Source organism: Cynoglossus semilaevis, chromosome 14, assembly GCF_000523025.1.
Source record: "Cynoglossus semilaevis isolate Cse_v1.0 chromosome 14, Cse_v1.0, whole genome shotgun sequence".
Taxonomy (NCBI): domain Eukaryota; kingdom Metazoa; phylum Chordata; class Actinopteri; order Pleuronectiformes; family Cynoglossidae; genus Cynoglossus; species Cynoglossus semilaevis.
This window is the reverse complement of record NC_024320.1, coordinates 6,824,919-6,842,091: the sequence shown is the minus strand read 5'-3', so window position 1 is coordinate 6,842,091 and position 17,173 is coordinate 6,824,919. Positions and strand designations below refer to the sequence as shown.

The following is a 17,173-nucleotide window of genomic DNA, read 5'->3' as shown; positions in this document are numbered from 1 at the left end:
TGTCAATCACTTCCTGCAGGCAGGGTCAGAAAGTGGAGTGGAAAAATGAACAGCTCCTCATCACCGTCTCACCGCAGTCATTCAACGTCTTTGTTATTTTCCTGTTAATTCATCTGACTAACAAATTAACTTCACTGACACTTGTATTGTTCCAGATTCTTTTGTTTCTCTCATAGTAAATTACCCTGCTGCTCCTGCCACAGTGTGGATTTGACTTGAATATTCATCCATTATATTTGCAAGAAAACCCTACTGTTATATCGCTTTATTGTATGGAAATCCCATCAAATGTTACTTTTTCTTTATGTTTTAATCCATATCCATTTACATTGTTATGCTGCTTTGCCTTTTTTTGACATCACTGCTGTGAAGGCTACTGACTGGAACTCAAGAATCAGCAATAAAGATATGTTAACAGCTTGTCTCCAAAAGTTGAACTCTACACCACTACAAAAATGATTTGAAGATTAAAAAACAAAAAAGGCTAAAATGCAAAAAGATATATCTTTGTGAAATTACCTTATATTCAACAAATAAATAATACAACGTTAACCTACAAATACCTAGAAAAAGTTTGATTAAAAAATAAACAAAAATGTAAAAACAAACTGTACTTTGGAAGAAAATGTATATGTAAAATTGTCCAAACATTAAAATAACAAAAACTGGTTACATTTAGAAAATAAATATCTGATACCGGCCATAGGAATAAAACAGTTTTCTGCCAATAATAATTATAATAATAATATAACTTAATGAAAAGTATAATAAACATGGAAAAAAGACCAAAGGTCAAGCATTAAAGGAAACTGCCTGGAAAAATGTTTTTGCAGGAAGCAGCAGTAGGAACACAAAGACATACAGACAGATGGACAAACCGTTGAGATTAGCCAAAGGTAGATAAACTAGCCAAGAAAGCTAACAATCATGGAAAGTATAACTACTGTAGCTAAAACCTGAAGACACGTAGAAGACAGCTACATTAGATCAGCTCTTAAAGCAGTTACATTGGAGTTTTATGGATACAATGAGAATAAAAATTAAAATGATTGTCATAATTTTACGAGAATAAAGTCGAAGAATTATGTGAAAAAAAATAAATTTATAAGGATAAAGTTGCAATATTAGTATAAATGTGTCATACAAAGTGTCGTGTCAAGTCCAAGTGTCCAGGGGAAACCATGTTAAAATCAATAACTTACGACCTAATTTACATAACGTAACAACTTTCTCATACAATTATGACCTTTCTCAGAAACCTTTAGAGCCTACGATGCTTTGACTTTATTCTTTCTTATTGCTTTAAAATCACATTTTTCTTCTCATGTGGCTCTAATACTCCATTGTAAAGCAAAATAAATGGCCCCATATGTAAAAATAAAAAAAACATTAAATGAAAATATAGTAAAAACGTATAAAAATAAAAAACTAAAAAGTATGTAAAAATATTGAAAAAGTGGGACATACATTTGGTTTGTATTTAGTATAAAAATAAAAAACAAAAGTATGTAAAAATATTGAAATAGTGGGACATACATTTGGTTTGTATTTATCTAAAATAGGTTAGGAATTAAAATGTGTCAAAAAATTAAATATTTGTAGCCTAGAAAGCTAAACATTGTAATCACGTATCACCAAACTCAACAAAGGAATAGTTAAATGTGTAGAATGATGATGCAGCAATAATAAACAAAATTGAGCAAAAAAATAGCAAAAGCAATTTGACATAAATGTGACAGCTAATACATTGATATCAAATACAAACTACAGCCTATGTTCAGGTGGCGCTTTGGCCCAGAGGCCATGTGACACAGCTATACATTAGTACCAAATGTTGGCAAACTACAGTCTATGTTCATCGAGGAAACTGGGGTGGTGTCCAGTTTGCATTGAAGGCTCTAATAAAGTCCAGACCATACACCGTTTACCAGTGGAAAACACTCACGTGCACAGTACACGTGCACTGGCATGTACGGGGTTAATCCTACCTTGATCAACCTCGGTCATATCAACGGCTACAGAGTAAAGTCAGCTTCAATCAGAGGCCCAGATTATCCAGCCTGACCCTGTCCTACAGTTGTGGTCTGATTCTGGAGCCGCAGAGTGAAGGAGAACAGCCAGGGATTCCTCTCCAGGGCAGAACTCTGACGTTGCCAAGCTCCTCAGAGCTAGCACTCCACTTGGAGTCAGTTCCCTCGTCTCATCCAAACTCACTCTCTTGCGTCACAGTGGGTCAGAAACAGACAGAGTGAAATCCCTAAACCCGCTGGAGGGGGAACCTTAGTGGCATGGTCAGTGACTACCTGCTCCAGGAATAAGAGCTGAGGAGGATAGAAATAATCTAAACAACAGCAGACGCTCAGAGGCCGGCATCTTTTCATTTAAGTCTAATTTTCATAACGCTGGCGTAGCCACATCCAGGTCACTGGGTCTGTGTGAGTGAGTGAGTGAGTGCAGTGGTCCGTGGTCGTTTGTGAAGAGGGTTTATCTGACACACAGCTACAGGTTTTTACCAAGGATTAACTCTGATATATACGTCTTTGTATTTGTCCCCGAGATTACACGTTTGTGGTATGATGTCGCTTAAATCGCGGGATTACGGAGAAACTCGTCTTACATTTCAGACATACCATTTAAGCCGGGCAAAGACCGGCAAAACACACTTTGCTGATCGGGAACATTCTGATAAAAAAAGAAAAAAAACAATCACTTCCCTCTGGGATATGTATTTGAAACTTCCCAAAAGTGTTTGATCTATGCGTTCGGTGCATTGAGGCTGCTTTTCATACATATATATTTCACTTCACCCAGAGGAGTCAGGCGGACGGTGGTTATTTGTCTTCCCACTCCATTTGAATTGATGCATTATTTATGAAGCCAAACACCCAGAGAACCTTGTTGAAATGTTTGTGGGTTGTGTAGATATGAAAACTGGTGAATCATTTGCCAATTATTTCCCCGTTTGTGGATGAATGCTCTTCATAACTCCTGCACTAACTCTGGAGTCGCGGCATATGGCATATATAACACGTCAGTAATTCACGAAGCCAGTGAAACTGGCAGATGACACAAGTCACAACAGCTCTGGAGCGTTTCGGAGCGCGGCCTTGTTGGCGGCCTCCATCAGTTTTCAAGTGGCTTAAGTAACCATTTAAATGCATGGAGGTTATCGCTTATGAAGACGCATGAACGTACTGTACATCATGATGATTCAATCTGGCAGCGGTATCTTCTTCTGCGTCTCATGTTTCACTGATAATTAAATTTCATGCTACTCCTTCCAAACACTTGTCTCTGCAAACTCAGCAAACATATTTCTAAGTCTTACTAATGTTTTTGACAGACGTAATTTACTACCAAGTGTGATGTTGCCACATTTACTATCCTGCAGGAGCGTAAATTCTCTGGAATATTTCATATCAGCATAAAGGTTAAACACAGACCTGAAAACCTGTGTTCAACAGTAAAACGTTAACCCTAATGGGAACATACAGTACGTCCTCATCGTTCTGGGTTCAATCCCCAGAGGAACCACGTACTAAATAGCACCTCCAGTGGCAGCATGTGTGGGTTGCAAAGACTTACTGTAAGGAGGAATAAGAGACTAATATTATTTTATTTATTTTATTAAATTCATATTAAAAAGGGAAGTCATAAAGGCCAAGACGAGGTTTTTAATGACTTCTAAAACATATCGAAATATTGGCACCGTAACTGAAGCTAATCACTGGCATTCATCTACTGACATCCGTGACATAATAATCGTTTAGCTTTTTTTAATTTATGTTGATTTATAGAAAACTTGCAATTGTTACTTGTGACTTTACCAATTTTTTATGTTGATGATGTTTTGTAAAAAAAATCTAAATGAATACCAAACATTTTCTAAGTGATTTCCAAAAACATTTTTCCGCACTGTTAGTAGCTGCAATTTACCTCATAATTTGAGCATCTCACTACAGGTGAGATGCTAAATGAGGACGATACAGGGGCTGGCGTGGTGAACAGTCAAGCGTTAAGATCGATTTACTCCAGGTACGGTGAGAAAAGAGGAGAACAACAACTGCAGGAGAACAGCAGAAATCTGATGGAGATTATTTTAAATTTGGACTTTGGTCGACAGATTTTTGGCATTCAATTTTTGATAATGTTTCCAGAGGAAATAGAACATTTTTTGGTTAATTTGAAACATGAGGTTTTAAAAAAATAATACGTATGATGTCAACTTTTATTTATTTAAAACAAAGTAACCCAAATAGGAAATACAGCAACCACAGCACCAAAATAAAGTCATGGCATGAAAGACTTACAATCTCTAAGTCCACAGTAATTACCAGACTGGACTTGAATGTCAACTTTTTTCTAATGAGGGACAGATTTCCACTTTCCCACAAGACTTGAGAGCTGCACTGACAGTTCTGAGATTTAACTTGGACTTATCTCAAATTACCACAGGCTTGGCATTGACTCGCCCCCAGGAGACCTCAGAGCCCCTCAGCAATGAACCACCACTGCCAGAGGAGAGTGTTAAACTGAATGCAAAAGATGGCAACTGGTGCACAGTCCAAAGGATGTTATTAAAATTCCTACAGAGTAAAGTACACAGACAAGCAGCTTTTTCATGCCATTTATGAATAAAAGAGCTTAAAGTTGGAGTTTTCTCTGAAAGAAATCGGAGATATTTTATCAGATGTTTTTATTATTTATTGTTTAGAGTTTGACTGAAGGATCCATACTCCTACTGTTTCCTTTTGAGTCGAGTCAAGAGCGAGTTCTTTTTTGCCTTCCACTAAAAATACCAGCTGAGGTGGAGACAAGCACAAGCTGTTTTCTATTCGAAAATCTCTTTCAGACGTACGCCATGTCATGTTCTAAAACAGCGATCATCAAGTGGTGGCCCACGGGCTGAATGTAGCCCACCTGACCGTCCAACCCGATTCCTAAATTATGAGACTCAAAGAGACAACATGGTGTGGTCCTAACTGTTACAGCAACTGAAATAAACAACAACTGGGACAAAATAACAAGCAGAAATCCCCACCATTGATGACCTACTTACATTCTGTTACGCAAAATGTGATTTTTATTACATTTTATTTGGGTGTCCAGCCCCCAAGGTGTCTGCCCAGAAATATTCTGACCCTCTGACAAATATAGTTGGTGACCCCTGATATAAAACAATGTCTACACTTCAAATCAAATCAAACGTCACTGACCTGAGTGTAAAGTTTTCCATGGTGGATGCGCTGGCCAGGAAGACGGAAAAAGTCGCAACATCTGTGGACTTCAGAACTTTGGAAGAGGTCTGGATCACCACCGATCCTCCGAGCTTAAGTCGAAGTAAGGCGGGGTTCCCCGGTGGAGTTCTGATCAGATTCACACTCCCGACCCGCCTCATGGGTGTCCCTGACATCCCAAAGCCCACACCTACCCGCTGCAGGCTGTCCTGTGGTGTACACACTCCTGACGGGTCAGTCCGGCTCTGGAAGTAGACCTCCACCAGGTTCCCCTGTATTCCTTTGGTCCCTTCTGATTTACCAGCGTCCCTGCTGTATCCCACTGGTCGACTGGTCCAGATGAACCAGGCAGGTTCTGGTTTGAGCTCTGCCACACAGAAGCCACCTGGAGTCACCAAACACGCTCCACGAACTTCCCTCGTCTCCCAGAAAGCGTAGGCCGTGACACAGTGAGCTGCGTCTTTGTTCTCGACTCTCTCACTTTTCCTTTCTTTATCGTCTTCTGATCCTTTCCACTGTTGTCCAACTGTGAAGTTGTTTTCCGAATGCATGTGGAACAGGATCCTTACAACAGGAGAAGAAGAACGGACCTGGCGGGCCAAGATGACCGGCAGGATCCGGCGACCGCTCAGGAGCAGGTCTCTGGAGATCGGAGCATCAACAGTCAGAGGACCGTAGGAGGCGTTGACCATGGACTGGAGATTCCCAGCAGCCCTGGAGTCAGTGATGTAAAACGTCTGAGTCTGAGCGTTCAGACCGGAGTTTCCCACAGACTTTGGACTGTCCTGCTTCAGAAACACATGGTCCACATTGACGATGTTGAAGTTAATGCTGGGATAGAGCGGCGTTGGAGGGATGGATGTCTCAAGAGCTTCAGCAACATTTTGACTCTCAGCAACTAGGAACAAAGGAGGTAAACACAGTGAAGTTAGGAAATCATGATTCGATGTCATGATGTGTGACACATCGGCCTTACACACAGAAGGTCCTGGGTTAGAGTCCTAGAAGAACCACATATCCTAATGGCCAATCCCAGGCTGTAGCAGCCTATGTGGGTTGCAAAGACTTACACTGTGAATTTTCCCATTGTGGTACGAATGAGAGACTCAATCATTATTATTATTGTTTGTTTGCCAAACAATTAGTGTAGAATACTGTAGTAATAGGCTAGGGGTGAGAACAGCATCTCTGGAGGGCAAATGTTAATCAATGCAATTAGTTCATCATTTGAATAAATGATGGATATTATTCCAAAACACCGGTGTTCTAATCAATGCACTAAAGAGTCACATGATTATTCCAAAAATGCTCTACAGCACAGCGAATTTTTATGCCCAAATATGGATGATGGATTGATATTTGTAAACTAAAAATACCATCTGATTATGTGGCTTAAATGACCCAAACCATTTCCTGCAGCCTCATTGAGCAGCAAAGTGCATTTCTTTGCCAAAATCCAAAGCAAATGAGTCCAAATTATATTCATTTTCAGGTAAATAAAAGATTGTCTTTTGTTGTTATTTGTTGCCATAGTTTTCATCATATTATATATGTACCCTCCAGTCTGCACCCCGGGTCTCAGGTATGGATATTCCTTGACACAAATGTTAGCGCCCACTCTGCATGAACTGCTTGTACACAGTGAAAGAAAGGGAATAATAGATGCAGCATCAGAGTGTTAAAAAGCCTCTCAAAAAATCCAGGATTGCTATATATGACGGCCCCCACTTCCTCCTGCCAAAGACACTTGGTAATGTGCCATTCTGCACATTGAAGTGCTCTAGAAATAATGTGTTCCCTTATTCCACAGAAAAATAACATCACTACAGGCAAATGTGGTGCAAAAAAAAGAAAATGATCCCCTTCTTATGAATGTCTTGGGAGACTACTGTGTATGTGCCATGAAAACATTTATGCAAACCAATTTAGTTCATTGACGGCCATGGAGAATCTATAAGAGGAGAAGACAGATGTGAAAGCTGATATTTAGACTGAGGGGGTATTTCAGAGGGTAAGATGCAGAACAAACACACTGACATATTCAACAGATCCGTCTTTGTGTTGTCTGCAGATTCAAATTCAATCTCTTCAATTGAGACAATAAACAAAGAAATGAGAATAAATGCTGGGAACCATTTTCTGTGTGTTTTCTATTTGCTTTTCAACGTCACTACTGACGTGTTGTCAGAAAATTAGAGCTCTTTCCAACCAAAGATTTATTTATTACACGTAATGAGCACAGAGTTGTTCATGACAAATGTAAGGTTTCTCTATCGGTATATTTACACATGAGTCGTAAATATAACTTGGCATAATCTGTGAGGATCAGAGAAGATTTGTGTTTCATTTGTGTCACCGCCTCTCCTGCCTCCTCCCCCTTTTGTAAGACACTTTGGATAAAAGTGTCTGCTAAATGCATAAATGTAAATAAATGTAAATGTAAAGTGAGGCCTCATTCTTCACCTGGAGCTTCATCTTCACAACCGTGACTCCGTAGCTGTTGCCATCATTACCATAGCTGTAAGTCTGAGGTTTGAACTGGAACTCCATCTGAGGTCGGAACGGAATATTAAATCGCCTTCGCTATCTCACCAACTGCACCACTGCATTGATAGTAGTAAACACTCCCTGACCGCAGGTCTAATTTGGTCATTTCTATCAGATGTGTGCACTTGTTATTCTGACTGCACGTTAGAAAGCAGCCAACACACACAGTGACTTACACAGTGGAAAACTACATTTGAGCCTTGAGTTAAGGTTTGATTGAACAAAATGAATCATCTAAATCTCAGACAGGACTGACTGCAACAAGAAATATTTTAGTTTGTTTGTTTTAGGTGAGGAAAAACAAACAGACCTTGATTCATCATATGCATGAAAATCAAAGTCTCTATCTCTGAGGACAGAGCTGCACAGCTGAGTCCTCAACTGGCAATTCTAGTTTGTGTACAGTTTTTGTGATAGAAAGTACACACACACACACACAGGCATACACACAGTATATCATGTCCAGATTTAAACATGTCCAATCTCAGAGAGTAGTCCTTCTTATGATATCTGTATCACAGACGGACAGACAGCTTACCGACTTTCCCCGCATCCAGCGCAGGTTATCTTTAAACAAGCAGAGGAACAGCTGTGCAACCCCGGGATCACCCCCCCCCCCCCCCCCCCCCCTCTCTTCCCACCCCGCCCCCGCTGCACCCTGCTGCCATTTTCATTCTTTAGGCAAAGGGACAAACAGGGTTGTGGGGTAAACAAAAATGTCCGTCATTAGGAAGAAACTTTGCTCTCTCACTCTTTGTATTTATCAGGACTCAACTGTGGATTATTGTCCCCAAGTCAAGAGTAAATCTTGCACAGTTGCAAATATTTATTCAATCTGAACATTTCTTTTGCTCTCTTGGAAACGCACTGTGCCAAATCCAGTGCAGTCGTCTTCATAAACTCAGGATTTGAGGGTTTGCTTCCCATAACTATTATTGACACAAACTGCACAACACAGACCAAGGAAAAAGTTCACTTCCTCAACAGGAAAAGCCATAAAGTCATAAATCTCACCGCTCACGGCTGCAACAACGGCCACTGCCACGACAGGCAGCAGGGAACGCAGGAGAGAGTCCGGCATCATTCTTCCAAGGTTGGAACTTCTGGGATGTCTGCAGAGAACAGCTCAAAACAAGTCATTGCATTCTCCTAATAAAGTGCGATGAAGTGACTTGCTGTCACCTAAAAAAAAAAAAAGGAGAAGAAGAGAGTGGATTAAAAACTAGTTTTTAGTCCACATTAAACGCTGCTCCCGTCTGCTCCGGTCTGCTCAAGTCTTCTTCTCATGTGTTTGCTGTGCGATGGCACGCCTCTGGCTGGCACAGCAGGACACCAGCAGCTACAGCAACTTCTATTCTCATCATAGAAATGAGTGAACCCGTGTGGTCTGACAGATTAGTCTGCCTCTGGGGTAAAAAGGCTGGTGGGGGGAGAAAAAGCTCTGTGTGAATTAAATGCACATGAGGTCAGAGGGATCAGCGCGGACTCTGCCAGTCGTTTAAACGTTTATTTATACAAATATAAAACAGGATTATGACAACAAGGCAACAATTGTTGAGAGGAATTCAGTTGTAGTATTTATTTGTTTTTTGTAACCAGTTGTTGGTTAACTTTTGGTTGACGTCTGTCAAACCTTATTAATTATATTTGATATGAGATTAAATTTAGCTTACTTCAAGACTAGCTGATAGCATTTATTTTCATTTTGCACTTCAAAGTGAACCTTGGTCAATGTGATTTTAATGACTAGCATCATGTGGTATGTCTTTTTAGGCCATTTCGAGGCTATTATTATTTTAGTCCTCTCCGCAATTTTTAACATGGCTTTAGCAAATCATTAGCTAATTTTAACGACTAACTTTATTAATCATATATCTTGACAATATGAGATGAGAAAAAAAAAACTTAATTCCTGACTAGATGTTAGCATTGTTTTCTGTTGCATGTTTAGCTCTTTAAGCTATTTTTAAAAGCTCTAAATGGCTTTGTTAAGCTAGTTTGTCTATTTTAAGATATTATTATGCTAACAATAGTTTTACTTGGAAATTATTAGGTAACTTTTAATTAATTATAAGCTCCAACATGTAAAATCTAAATAGCTAACTTATGTTGCTTTTTTTTTTTTTTTTTTACATATGCAAATGGTTACTTTAAGCTAATTTAATGTTAATGGCTAACCTTATTACTTATATTTATGAGCTGATGAAGCTTGCTTAACCATTGGCATTTTTTCTAATTGCTTGTTTAGCTCTTTAGGTTTTGGCAAACATTTGAAATTTTAATGGCTTTCTTATGAAATTTTACTTGTCTATACTAACATTATTTTACCTATCTTTACAAATCGGGGTGTTTGCGTTAGATGTTAGCTAATGTTGAATCTCAGTAGTTCTATCTAAGAGCTTTTTGTTTATTTTTAATTGGCTACTTTGTTCACTCTATACAATACTATATTTTGTGTATGTTTTATGTTTTTAACAACCTGCTGTTCTTTTTTTAAAGTCATCCAGTAGGCAATGCAGTACTACAACAACACTCTGTCACTGATATCTGCATATGCTGTAAAATACTCCATAACATTATTAAAAATAAGAGCTACATTTTTAGAGCTTGCCACTCAGTCATAACTGTGACAATGTTGACACTTGATTAGAAGTTATTTTTAGTACCAGTGTGACATATTTGTACTTGGGAAGGTATAGTTTTTGTAGGTTTTTCCAGCTGACAGCTGCATATTCTTTGGATCACACGGGACTGTTCTGTGCTCAGTGAGTAGGAAGCAGGCAGGTGGATGCAGACACACATATAGCTGGAAAGCCCTGTGGTGACACAGTACAATATACATTTGGCAGCAGGCAGTGAAGATCAGCAAACACTCACTGCTGAATCCTCACACTTTCATCTGGTGGCTTCTGGGAAACCGTGTGATGTCACTGACATTGTGAGATGATCTCAGGTGTGTCACTGTGCTATATTTCTATTATTAGAAGTAAATACAGCCAAGTTTCCACTGATGTTATCACATTTTGTAAAAATCTGTACTTTGGAAATTTGCTAAAACCGTTTAGTAATTGGGGTCATTTTCTTTGAGGTTTTCCTATGGAAAACATTCATAATGGGGGTGGGGGCTCTGTCCCATCACTGGTAAACATGTTCTCTGCACCAGGTAGAAAATCATTTAAACCTTTTCACATTACAGTCGTCTCTCGCTGTATCGCGGTCCTGCTGTCGCGGGGTTTTTAATATTTTACATTTATTTTTTTTAAATGTTTACTTGTATTGTGGATTTTTCGCTCTGTTGAGGGTTTTTGTGATATATAGAGTTTTTTTTTTTAATTTCCAACATTTACATTATATATAATATTGTTGTGATAAAATAAGCATTTTCTTGCCTAAGAAGAAGAAAAAAAGAGTACAAAAATATTAAAGGTATTGCAAGAAATAACCTGTACGTATGGGTAAACGAGATTTGTAAGTTTTTGCCATGTTTCATAAAGGGTTCATTTATACGTAAAAAATAAAATAACTATTGCCTTCTCTACTTTGTGGCTTTTCCCCTATCGTGGGCGGTCTTGGAACATAACCCTGGTGATAAACGAATCTCGTGCCGTTGCTCAGCTGGAGTGTGTGACTGACCTGCCTGTAGTCCACGTCCGTCTCCTCCTGAACATATCTGTCAAATCAAGAAGAGGACAGTCAGACAATGGCAACCACAGACTTCAGCAACTTATGTTTTTAACAAAAAGGGGTAAACATGTACTTAAAAAAAGGATATGAGCAAGTGAGATCCTGTCATTCTGAGCAACCAGTGGGTGGTACAACCTGTGCCAGGGTGTTTTAGCCTCTTACCAACAAATTAAAAATAGCATGAACTACCTAAATTATTGTACATCTGACTGAGTCAACATAAATATATAGTTTTTTTCACCCAGGCCTTTGTGTGTTTCCAGACCCTGTTTTGCTTTCTATTTTGAAACTCTTCATCCGCCTTGAAATAAACACCATAATGAGGAACACTGAGCATGGGTCTGAGTTCAAAGCCAAGACTGAAATAACACAGTGTCTTGTTGCCGTGCACACTCTTCACCGTGGGTGACTATAAAATGAGCAGTTTTTTGTGTCCAAGAGTGAAGCGGGGGTGATGCATTTTCAGCATGGAGGCATCCATCGACTGCAGCCGCGCACACAGACATCTGACTAAGTGCTGTTATCAGATTTATGTTGGAGAACTGTAAGCTGGTTTAATGAGCCCGGTCGGACTCGGTTCCGTGTTCTTCACTCTCCAAGAAGGGAAAGCCGACGTCTGAGAATGAACATGGTTTACTGAGAAAATATGTGTGAACCCGGGGAGCCCACTGCACCTCAGAGGTTGGTTTATTGCAGCTGGGGAACAGTATCAAGGTGACAGCATTATGCATGCAGCCTTGATTGGCAAATGAACATTTTCTCTGCTGACAGCGGCGGGGGCTGATTAAAATAAATATGTGCCTCAGAGACACTTTTAGGAGTCTCTGAATACCAATAAAACTTTGAGGAACTAAAGGAGTCTGTATTATCTCCAGAGAGGAAGTTGATTTGACTGTTTACATTGCAATAATGTTTACAGTGCAGGGATGCGACGTGTACCGCATCCTGAAGTCGCCAAGCTTTAATCTAAGTACTTTGTCCCTGTTAGGTTTTGTTTTTTCTTCGTCTTCTTTTACTTCTTTTTTTTTTTTTTTTTTGGCCGGGTGTGATTATCGAGGCTGACAGCGGCAGAAGACACCAACTACAGAGTCTGGGAACGTCTCCAAGTTCTCTGTCGTTCTTGTTGGTGTTTCATAAGTGCAGCCGGCTGCTGGGGCTGTAACAGATGACAGAGAGGTGCACAGATGTGCTGACTTCATTACAGGAGGTAAAGCTACAGCCAGGTGGCTCTCAGAGTCGAGTGGGGTCAACATAAAAGTCCTCTGTGTTTATTACTGTTTTATTATTTAGATAAGCTGTGCCTAACTGGTTGGATTTAATCCAACGACAGCTTCGAGCTCTGTGAAAGATTCAAGAAAGTTGTTTCAGGCTCTTTTTACAGATTTTTATTGTCGCCGGGGAAGACTGCAGTGACTGAAGACTGAAGCCAGTGTGTGTAGTCATCCCTTGCCACTTTATCTATTGTCACAAGGTTGATATTGATTTTGAATGCCATAAACTTTTAGTACAAAACCGAGCAACTGTAAAAAGCCCGGGTGAATTGCAGCGACTGGTTGTAACAACGTCCATACTGTGGTTAATGTTCTGTAAAAACATAAAATAAATGATAAACTCTGAAACTTGTCACGTTTTATTTACCCTATGTGTTTTGTTTGGTTCTGTTTGTTGTTTGTTTTTTTTATTTTTCATTTTTATTTGCTCCCCAGGTAACATGGTGTCAGGTGTTGGTACTGCAGGTCTGTGTCATATGTTATGTTGTGTTTTCGATTCATTTCTTGCTAGTCAGCTGTTTACACTGTGGTTAGTTAAAGTGATTCTGGTCTTTGCTGAGATTCACACCCAGGGCAAACATTTAGGTTTGTTTCAGGTGACAAAGACACTCCTTCCAGAGTTTGGTGCACTGGCATGGACCACATCCAGACTGTGGATTAATGTCTGAACGGAACAGCAAAGTAACAGTCCCATCAGACGGAAGCTGTAACTTTTGCTTAGAGTCGATCAAACGTTTAAAAATATTAATCAGACTGATCACAGAGTAGTTGTGGATTAATCATGATCAAACACAATTGTAATTAATCATAACCAATTAGTTTAATCACATGGTAGCTGTGGATTAATCATGACCAATCCCAATCATAATTAATTAATTACGATTACTTATAATTGTTCAGTAGTAGCATGTACATCAACTGTGTATTAGAGCAACAATCATTGAATGGACTGTAGAAACACTGGACAAACAGTGTGTGTCATTCTGCCCAAGCATTAAAATGACTTAAAATTATCAGATTCATCTTCACAGATTAATGAACACATCCATTTCCACAGCTCTATACAGTATGTAAAACTACAGCGAGTTAAAGTTTGAGCCCATACATCAGTGACGGTGGTGGCAGAAATATCCCATCCTCATTATTCCTCAACAGCTCTTATTATAATGTTATCAGGTAACATTATGGACAAACAGGGAAACAAAACGCTGAGTTTCATGCTGCTTTACATCAGACCACCACACAGAGCAGATTGGAAAATAATAAGAGAGGAAATGCTTCGCTAACGCCCAGGACAACTGGACGCTGCAGCATTTATGGAGGTGCCCTGAATGGAAATCACTGCAAACTGCTTTCTGTGTTCTTTACTCTGCTCTCCAGGGGGTGCTGGACTCTGAGCATAAAGCTGTCATTACTCCTATGTAATAACACTCAGCTCCGACCAGACCAGCCCAGGGCCGGCCCGTCTTTTCAGCGGTACCGAGTGCTCTAAGGGTTCTGCTGCAGCAGAAATTAGTGTTGAGCTCTCCTGCTTCACGCAGTCGGAAGATGAATCGCTGAGTCGAGACCCGTGACCTGGCTGCCTCCCCCCTTTTACCAACATCATTCAATGTTCCCCCAGCACCCTGATAAATGAATTCTCCTCTCAGAGCACGGCTGCCATGAACATTACTTTTTCTCCTCCGCAGGACATCTTGAATGAGTTGTCGGACTAGGTGGCGCGTGCTCCCACTGACAGTCCTGTCCTCAAAGTGCAGTGATGGACAAGCACAAGGCTGGACTCCAGCAGAGCACAGAGAGAAAGATTAAAGTTTGTTGTGGATAGATGGACACTGCTGAACTTTTCAATCTGATCTGGATGTTGACTTTTTTTCTGTTGATAATTTGTCTTCTGAAAAACGAAAATGGGCCGAAACTGTTTTACACCAGCACCAGGCTACATTGTAGCAACCAGTCTGCTGTATTTTATATGTGCTATATTACAGTGCTATAACTGTTGTGTAGTGACATGTCAGGGAGCAGGCAGGACCCAAATGCAGCATGAGGGAGACTGTCTTCAGGGGCAGGAAGTTTATTCACAAAATGCAAAAATTACAAAAACTCACTGAGTCCCAGGAAGACAAGTCATGACCATCACAAGGCATGACCATCAGGACATGACCATCACAAGGCATGACCATCAGGACATGGCCATCCAGACACAGAGCATGGTCCCAAAACACGCACAGAGAACAATGATCCCACAAAGATAATGAGGAACAGAGGTACATATACCGAGGGCACCAGGTGATGTCCTCCAGATGTCCCAAACAATCCAGAACTGGGTGCAACACAGAAGCACAGAAACATGGAAACAAGAAAAACAAGGCATAAAATAAAGACCAACCCATACAAGAAAACAGAAACAGAACATCTGCAGCAGAACAAGGAACTGCTGAGGGAACATCAGCTGTGGAACCAGGGACCACCGGAAGAGAGACAACCGCAGAACCAAGACCAGCCAGCAGAGGGACAGCTGCTGACTCAGGGACAACTGAGGAAGTGGCAGCCGCCACCTCTGGACACACTGGAGAAGAGGAAAGAGAAGCTGGTTCCACCAGAGAGGCAACGTCTAGGGCAAAAGCTGGAACCACGTCCTCCCCCCTTAAGGGCCGGCCCCTGTCGTCCTACAACATGGGCAGCAGGACACCAAGATCGCTGCAGACACACAAGAGCAACTGCCAACTACCCTTTGCTCCGGCCGAACGGAAGAACCTAAAGTAGGAAGAGACGCTGCTCCAGCCGTGTGTGGAGCAGGAACGGTCGCCATTGGGCATTCATCGACTTCATCTTCACATACCTGGCATCTGATAGAACCAAGAGGGCCTCCCAGTACACCTGGGGAAATCCCATTGGGCATTCATCGACTTCAGCTTCACATACCTGGCATCTGATAGAACCAAGAGGGCCTCCCAGTACACTAGGGTCCAGTTCATGTGGGATCATTCTGTTAGGCTGTGCAATGGGATGAAGCAGGCAGGACCCAGCACATGGAAGACTCCCTTCAGGAGCAGGAAGTTGATTCACAAAACTCACTGGGTCGCAGGAAGATAAGGCATGAACCACAAGGCATGGACATCACAGGGCATGAACAACTAGGCATGAATATCACAAGGCATGACCATCAGGACATGAATACCAAGCACGGGGTCTGAACACAGAACACAGAGCACGGACTCAGAACTCCCATAGAACAATGTTGGTAAATGATAACCTGGCGTGTTTAGGTATATTTTTTTTAACATTTGATTATCTGAGAAGTAACAAAATATTGTTTATCCACATGCAATGTGTACATCCACACATTGCATAAAATTGCTATATACTGTGTAGCATAGAACACTGTATTTGAAACGAATGGGCTTTTTCCTGCACCTTGACACTGGAGCTGTAACACTCCAGAGGAATAAATGCATACAGCTACACCATAATGCAGAGCAGCGATGAGCGTCACCCCACTTGTGATGGTGCTGTGCCACACACACTGACTGAATGAGTTTACACACAATCTGAAAGGTAACTGAGCCTGTTGACCAGGTTAGAAACAGCATTGGATTAACTTGTATAACATTGTATAACGTGATCTGAAAATCTGACAACATTAGTACTGAAACGGAGGGTTTGGACCAGGGCTGTTTTGACAGGATTAAAAAGATGCCGTGCTGCTACAGACAGTTCTTTAAGACAAACAGAAAACTCGGCCATAAGCATCTGTTTTGGGTTGATATATTTGTCTATCCAGTGCCCCACCAGGCATGAACCTCACCACATGTCTCTGCATGCACCATACATTCACAGCCAGGCTCCTCCAAGCTCTTTAAGTTGGTGAAGTTTTGAAAGCTGCTCCCTTCGACCTTCAGCTCATCACATGACACAGGTCTCTGCGTACATCAAAGTCAAATTAAAGTGTTTTACCTGGGAGAGTCCCGCTGTGATCCAGGGGCGGTGGGGGGTGAAGGTGGGTCAGATCAGACAGTGAGTGTTTAACTGGGACTCCGAGGGTTTCTTGAAAGATTCAGAGCTGCTGATGGATGCCCCCTCCTGCCCCCCTCTGGTGGCACAGCACACAGGATCACAAGTGATAGAGAGGCTACAAGTAGCAGGAATTTTAAACATCCATTTGAGGGAGGGGTGGGAGGTGGGGGGGGAGGCATGAGGCTGGGGTCGGGGGCTGCTGTAACAAGATGAAGGACAGGGATAGAGAATAGAATAGAAATATTAGAAGTGACAACAAGATACTAACTTACAAGTTACCAGCTTGGGTTTTTTTTCTGGAAAAATATAACTGTTACACACAAAGCCTTAATAGACACTGGTTATGATTATTTTCTCATTATTTTTGATTATTTTCTTATTGTAACAGTCCTTAATAGTTTTGCATTAAAAAAAAGAAAA

General features: G+C 40.9%; 1 protein-coding gene across 1 annotated transcript in view; it reads right to left on the bottom strand.

Moving 5' to 3' along the window:
• LOC103389406 (transmembrane protein 132D) overlaps window positions 1–16,890 on the bottom strand; it is a gene marked incomplete at its 3' end in the record, with an annotated part of 41,310 nt that extends 24,420 nt beyond the window's left edge. Inside the window, exons 1-4 of the mRNA XM_008324797.3 lie at window positions 16,694–16,890; window positions 11,418–11,454; window positions 8,799–8,966; window positions 5,217–6,135 (exon numbers count right to left, since the gene is read on the bottom strand). Coding sequence (XP_008323019.1) covers window positions 5,217–6,135; window positions 8,799–8,868 — 989 coding nt within the window. The remainder of the gene's footprint in view (window positions 1–5,216; window positions 6,136–8,798; window positions 8,967–11,417; window positions 11,455–16,693) is intronic.
• Window positions 16,891–17,173: the final 283 nt, after the last annotated feature.